General features: G+C 41.1%; 1 protein-coding gene across 1 annotated transcript; it reads left to right on the plus strand.

The window, feature by feature from the left end:
* Positions 1-3,518: 3,518 nt before the first annotated feature.
* Positions 3,519-5,691, plus strand: LOC109480836 (C-type lectin-like; the record flags this gene model as incomplete). The annotated part of the gene is made up of 2 exons (XM_019783160.1): positions 3,519-3,957; positions 5,575-5,691. Coding segments are annotated over exons 1-2 (556 nt in total), but the record flags the coding sequence as incomplete, so codon positions are not given.
* Positions 5,692-7,877: the final 2,186 nt, after the last annotated feature.

Below are 7,877 nucleotides of genomic sequence, written 5' to 3' on the forward strand. Positions count from 1 at the left end.
CATCATATCGACGTCATATGACGCCACAATTCCACCAAATTTTATTAAAGTTGTCGTTTTGTTTTGATTTTACTACTACACCATTCTCTGAAAATTTAGTAACCATACGATACGTGGTTGTTGAGTTACAGGGGGTTGACCTTAAAGGCCCCCCACCCCGGTCGCAGTACGACCAAAAAGCCTGCAGCTGGTACATGGTCAGAATAGGGTTAAATAGTTAGTAGTCCTGTACAACAATTGGTCTTACTTTGTGCCTGTTACAGTTTTTGTACTAAGAACTTTGACTTTGACCTGACTTGAATAAATGTGGATGGGTAGCTGCGGAGAAACTTCAATAAAAACTAGCAAGGCCAATATTTGCTTTGGAGCAAATACAGCGATGGGTTCACCACATTTTACGACATGGCAGGGAAAGAATGAGAAACACAAGGGAAAACAATCATTATGATTTACATTGATATAACTATAATATGAAGTAAAATACAACTAAAACAACAGTTGGATAGCAATTCCTACTTTATTGGTTAGGATTTTTAATTGCATAATGCAAACTGTTGATTTTCAAAATAAAAAAAAAAAACGTCCATGCCCCGCATTCCAATGCTGGAGCAGGAAAGCTTGAAATACCTACCAAAACGCTTGAATACAGACATACTGTCAGTATGGAAATGCTCTGTGCAGGTGTTAATCAAGTTAAATCCCAACAGCCAATCAGCAAGAAATGCTCTGTGCAGGTGGAAATGCTCTGTGCAGGTGTTGATCAAGTTAAATCCCAACAGCCAATCAGCAAGAAGAATAGAGGAAAGCTGCATGCCTATTGGTTGATGCCCTGCATTCCATTGTGATGACTCATGCCCAAACGTGGTAAACAAGGCACACTAACACAGTAATACATTTGATATAACACAGCCAAAAAACTCAAATAAAACCATTCTAAAAGCCTGTATCACAATAATTTAAAAAACGCCTAGGGGTATTTGCCCACTGTACCTCCATACCAAATTTCAGGACCTTGGGCCCAAAAATGAAGAAGCTGAATCCATTTAAAAAATGGCAGGAGAAGAAGGAGGAGGAGAAGAAACATCAGAAAAAGCAATATGGGTTCACCACCACTTCGTGGTGTGGTGAACCCATAATTACACATTACAAATCAGGACACAATGTACGAAGTTACAAAGGATGGTAATGTGTTAATGCCCCGCCCCGAGATAATCCCTGGTATAACCACCGGATAAACCACAGAGTGAGCGTGGACGTGTGATGGACATTCAGGTCAGCCCACGTATGCAAAGGTGGATCTTCAGCTACCTTCAGAACCGCCGCCAGAGAGTGGTCTTGGATGACGAGACCAGCGCCTGGCGTACCCTAACGTCAGGTGTGCCACAGGGCGGAGTCCTCTCTCCCTACCTGTTTCTACTCTTTATGAGTTCGCGCACCACTGTACATCATGACACCACGAACGTTGGGTATGCAGACGACGTTGGTCTCTCAAGAACTCTTGCTGTACCCACAGCCGACCTAGATACAACCGTGGCGGAGGAGACTTCTCACCTTGACTGCTGGGCGGAGGAAACAGGATGATCCTGAATAGTTCCAAGAGCCAGCTTCTACAGATTTGCTTCAGTAAATCTGTTCCCATTCCTCCATCGATCACCCTGGGCGGCCAACCTGTGCCATCGGTCGGATCGGCGAAGGGACTTGGTTTCATCCTGGATAGAAACCTTTCATTCAGCGAGCAAGTCACCGCCATGACAAGCAAGGCATCGCGGAGACAACAACAGACCAACACTTAAAATACAGTAATTAGTTTGTATATATGTAATGCTAAGTGTCTTCGCTTTGCTTTTATGGATCGATTTAGGTTGTAATTTGAGATGCTGTTCTTCAAGATATTCTGCGTGTAACGTTACTTGTAATGTACAATTTTGTGATGTGTACAGTGATTCATGAATTATGTAACGAGGACGTAATTCGGGCAATGTTTGCCCGCGAGCTCCTTTGGACTTTTTTTAAGTAACTTAATATATATCTATCTCACGATAGCCTATCCGACTAAAACAGTCATTTGACACAGATTCCTGTTTAAAATTCCTTCATTGCTGAAAAATTCCTCTCTTGCCGAAAGAAAAAAGATGGGCAATACAGACATCATCTGATGAGGCCACCAAGTTACATTGGGACAGTACCGTTTTAAGTGGGGGTGTCAAAAAGTTTTTTTTTTTTCTGCTAAAATGTCATTTATATCTTTTTATTTTTGTTGTTCCAAATCATTTAGTCCGTATGTCATTTAATTGTTCAAAATAAACTACACAACGTTTTTAATACATAAATATTACAAGTCGTAAGAATACTGTTATTGTCCTGTGCTCTGTATAATTGTACGGTCCAAAAAGGGGTCGGTATTAAAATTTAAATTGAACAAAACGTCCACTGTTAAGGTTTTTGGCCTGATAATGAATGTGAAATGGTGCCTTTTGATTGGTCGACGCCATCTGCCTATATAATAATAAGTAATAAGTTGATACATGATACATAAATTGCCTATATAAAATGTTGACGTTTTAATTTATTGATGTATTTTTAAATGTATTCACTGTATTTTCCATGGGTGTGATTATGTAATTGCAATCTTTGAGACTTGGAAGATTAACCCTGCAGGGCTAAAAGGCTCGAAATAAATTTAATGAAATAAAATGATTGGGTTACATTAAAACGGGCAATAATGCCTTAATCATTCATATATTGTGCAAAGCAACTTTCATTGTTGATAACAATACATGTAGCTAGTGAATAAATACTTAGCTGTTATAGCCTCTGCTAACTTAAGCTGTCAGCTGTAAAGTATATTTTTACCTGCAAAAACCTTGCAATCTGTGGCAACGTCCTTTTACCACTGGACTGTTTGATCATTTGTTTTTACACAATCATATCAGGAATCTTAACTTACTCATGTATCCGTATGTCAGCCTGTTCCTCGTCCAATGGAGGATGTCAGGAGCTTTGCCTTGCGCATCCGGGGGGAAGAACGTGCGCCTGTCGGGATTCCTGGGAACTGCAGGAGGATGGACTGAGCTGTGAGTAGAATATTGTCTGGTGCCTCGTCTTCAAAACAAAACCGACCAATCAGTTGTCACGTATTAGTATCACGTAGGCTTTGATGTTTTGCATACGTGATCACGTTAATAAGCTAAAGTAGTCCCCGTCATGTACAGTTTTTTTTTATTCTGTAATTTAGTTTATAAAGGAATATTCAGATAGATTGCACCCTTCGACCACTTATGTCTCTGATGCCCCGGAGCACCTAAAATGATTTCTTTTATCTCATAATGTAAAAAAATGCATACTTGTGAAAAAATATCTCAACCAGAGTTAGTCTACTTATTGAAAGTACAATGAATTTCTTGAGAGTGTAGGTTGCACGTGCTTGCGTTAACGATGCATAGGTACTTCAAATTAAAGTTCATATTATTACTCCAGAGTGGGACTTAGTGTACAAGTAGTTAACTAGCAAAGTCTCAATGTCAAATGAAAGGCCCAGTTATACCGTTTTGTATCATATTTCTACAGGCTGTCCCTCTGGCTATACTACATACGGGGGTGCGTGCTTCAAGGCGTACGACCAAGACAAAACCTACAGCCAGGCCAGAGAGGTGTGTGCAGCGGACGGGGCGCTCCTGGCCATGCCGAAGGGCAAAGACGTGGACAACTTCGTGAGAGAGCTGAAGAACGCCGTGAATAAAATCTCACATTTCTGGTTTGGTCTAAATGATGGGAACAATGAAGGTGAGTGGGTGTGGGAAGACGGGACTCCACACGACATCAGTACCGACTGGAACCGCTGGCAGCCGGGAGAACCCAACGGTAACGACGGAGAAAACTGTGCGAACTACTATGGATCAGGGTGGAATGACGCACCGTGCTCCTCTGCTTACAAGTTTATCTGCCAGCTGAATGAAGGTTTGTCAAATAATGTTCTATGATATTAACATCATCAAAACTACAGTTCCTTTGTTGCACTCGTAAAGGATTTATCAAATGCACGCCTTATGTTTATTGTATTTTTCATTTTATTTTATTTGTCTTGTACTTAAGGTAACCGTTGTTCACTTAGAATCCGAAGTCTCTAAATTATGTTACTCCTCACATACATGTGGTTATATTAAAATAATATAAATAGATAAGCATGTCTTCTTCAAATCCCAAACTTAGGCTAGGCCATTTTCCCACTGGGATACCTGTTGTATCGTATCATATCGTATCTTATCATATCGTATCGTATCGAATTGCTGATTCGGATCGCGTTTACACATACAGGGAAGTTACAGCTGGCTTGGTCCCGCGCCTGCGTTCCCACTCAAACCGGTTAGAGCTGGATAAGCTGTAGTTTCACAAAAAAACTGCCGTGCCTCTTATTGAAGATTAGGGGTTGAACATGGTGGGCGTATTTTGGCGATTCCTTGTGGCCATTTATCTCTTAAAAATGGTGTGCTGGAAGTATTGAGTGCATTGAGCTTCAGTTAAACGGCGACTGGGAAAGATAAGCGTAAAAATGGGGTAGAAATCTCCACACTGTTCGTATGCTGACCCCGTGAACCTGGAAGCCTGACGTCACCAAGCCTATCAACCAAACCGGTTTGATCCGGTGAGCGTTTCATCAAAGACGACTGCCGGCTTAATCAGGCTCGATCGGGATTCAATCCATCTCGCAAAGTTGATTGTTGAAGATCCGGATCAAGTGGAATCGAACCGGATCAGGAGTGTTCCAACTGTGGTCAATTAGGCCCCATTCCCACAAGGGTAAAACAGTCCGGATCGAGCCGTATGTATTCGCTTTGATCCGGCTTCGATCCGGCTTTGATCCGGCTCGATCCTGCTTTAAGCCGGATCAAAGCGAATCACTTCGGACAATTTTACCATAGTGGGAATGCAGTCGTAGTCATGATCGATTTTGTTAGCTATCTATTCGGGTCCATTCGGATTATTTTACAGTAGTGGGAATGGAGCCTAAAGCTATGTTTTGTTTTAGCCGTACCTGGGGTCGTATTGACGTCACCTGAGTTAGCGCCGAATGTCAGCAACTCCAGACACTTTCAATTAAGCCCCAAAACTTGTAAGCTCCCCACAATTCAACCCTTGGCTAAACGGATTGAGTTACCCGGCTCACCCAAAAGTCTTAACTTCAGATAAAGCAGAATCCATTCAAAAATCTTAAAGCTACATTATGTAACATTTGGACGATAAAAAAATTCTGGTAATTCAATTGAAGACCCTACTCTGGATCCATTTGTAAATAAGTGCAATTTAGAAGAGCAGCCCCCCCCCCAAAAAAAAACATGACGCCTTACGAGTGTGTTCAGCAGTTGGAAACACAGCCATGTTTGTTTGTGGTGGTACCGCAAAGTTTGCGCTTTATGCGGACTGTTTTAGCACTAATCATACATGTCATCAATGTGCACATGTTGTAAAGTGGAAGTAAATTACAATCACAGAACCTTTTTTTTTCAAATGAAATGCAAAAATGTTGCATAAGTCCTTTTTAAGAACTTTATGTTTATGAACTTTTTACATGTAAAGCAATCAGCTGCTCTCTGGGACATTTCCGCTGTGGACACGGACTTGCCTGTATCCTATCCTGGAAGCGTTGTGACGGGATCGCAGACTGCACGGACAGGAGCGATGAGGAGGGCTGTGGTAAGTCACTGTTATGAGCCCATGTAGCATAAAGGTGTACTAAACCTGCAGTTGTTCGTAAGTCAGTATTCCTAATGCCGAAGTCACATTTCCAACGGGGCCCGAGCTGCATGTTCCCGATCTAGACGCCAGCCGGCGTCATGAAGCTGGGCGGACGCTGGCTGTCATGGTCATAATTAGGTTACGGCCTCGTCCCGACGTATTGTTTTTTTTTTCGTCAGGGTGATTCTAAGTCCGGGTCCCGACCGATAGTGTAAAAAAACAGACAGGCTCGGTTTTGAATTGTGACGTAGGCATAACAGACATTATTAGATAGTCAGAAGATATCAACCAATAAGAAGGCTCTATTTTCCATTATGAGGCCGTAACCTCAAACGTGGTCGGTTATTAAAATAACTGACCACTTTTGGACCGTACTATAATAAAAAGTACATGACACTAAAGTACAAGCTAGCTGCGTAAGACCGAACTGTAATTTCGAACTACTCACATCAGGAAGGTCCCCTTCTCTTTTCGATAAGTGCGGTGGGTTCTCTAACGTGCGTCGGATGTGGCTCTCTGAAACACAGCCTCTATTTAACGTCCTATCGGAGGGACGTCCCTAACCGAAGCTAGGTACTCATTTACACCCTAGCGAAGTAAGGAAAGCCGTATGTGTAAATTGCCTTTCCAAGGACACAAGATCGATGGCATCAAGCAGGATTCGAACCAGGGGCCACTTGGGTCTGAGCCGAACACTCTACCGTTACGCCACATGACCCCACCAGAATAGTTACCTCCATGAAATGTGTCATGGAGGTTATATTTTCAGTTGCGTTAATCTGTCCGTCTGTTGGTCAACAAGATAACTCAAGAACGCCTGGATGGATTGGTTTCATACTTGGTGTGTTGGTAGGGTGTGACGAAAACTGGAAATGATTAGATTTTGGGCCCCCTAGTGGCTTCCCTTGGTACTGCAGCGCAACTTCCGGTTTTGATATCTCGCGATCTGGACATGCCAGGGTCATGAAATTTGGATGATAGATAGCTCTCGTGCTTGGGAAGAAGTCACGTGAGTTTTGGCCCCCTAGCCGCTTGTTCTAGAACTGCAGGATGGTTTCTTTCAAAATATTCGAGAGAGGATAACTGAACAACTGTTAGATGGATCGTCACGATTTTTGGTATGTAGGTAGCTTAAGTGATGCTTGGCATGATTAAAATACAATTATGCAAATCAGGATCTAATTTGCATAATTAATGAGGAAATTCTATAAATCTGCTGTATTCCATATTAGGGCTATGAAACACTTTAGACATATGTAATTGAGAACAACAAGATCATTGGTAGATATTGATTATGTAAATGAAGATATAATTTGCATTATTAATGGCAAATTGGTACAATTTAATGGTGGTAACTGCTGTGAATTTAATACTTGCCATACTTGGAAGTTCAATTAAGGCGAACATCACTAAACATAATTTATTCAAATCAGGACCTCATTTGCATAATTTATGAGGAAACGCTAGAATAGCCTTACTTCTTAAGATAACCCTGTCATTGGGCGGAGAATATGATCAAATGATATAATATGTGCAAATGGACTCTTATAATTTGCATATTGGCAGTAAAAAATGTATAATTCGTCAGCTTGAATGGCAAACGATGAGTTGACAAAGGTATGTCAGAGGTCATACTTGCATATAACCAACGTTAACAATATCATACGTTGTCTATGTTAAATGGGAAGGATTTCACCAGTGTGTTGTATGTTACTAGGTAGGGGCTATGTGAATAATTTGTATAAAAAATTTGCTGATGAGCAGGATTGTAAATGTAAGCCATTTATGTGATCATCACTATGCATAAGCTTTACGAAAGCATTTAACATGTCATGGAGGTATGAGATTGTCGAACTCTAGTTACAATATACATCTGTTTTCAACTTTTTGGAGCTTTTTGTCTCTTTTCCGTTCTTCAAGACTGCCCCACGGTTTGGAAAGGTGACCTCAGCATTAGTGTCCAATGGGAGATATATAAAAATCAAGAGGATTGTATGGTTTGATAAGACTCATGCTATTTTTTCATGACTTATTTTTATGTTTCAATAATTCTGAATTCGTCATTTCTTCTTGTACAAAGTAACGCTAAACATGTCTTAACTAAGATGGGCAAAGTATTCCACAAAGTGGCCACTAAAGACATG

The sequence above is a fragment of the Branchiostoma belcheri genome, unplaced genomic scaffold, assembly GCF_001625305.1.
Source record: "Branchiostoma belcheri isolate BF01 breed outbred unplaced genomic scaffold, Haploidv18h27 scaffold520, whole genome shotgun sequence".
NCBI classification, from domain to species: domain Eukaryota; kingdom Metazoa; phylum Chordata; class Leptocardii; order Amphioxiformes; family Branchiostomatidae; genus Branchiostoma; species Branchiostoma belcheri.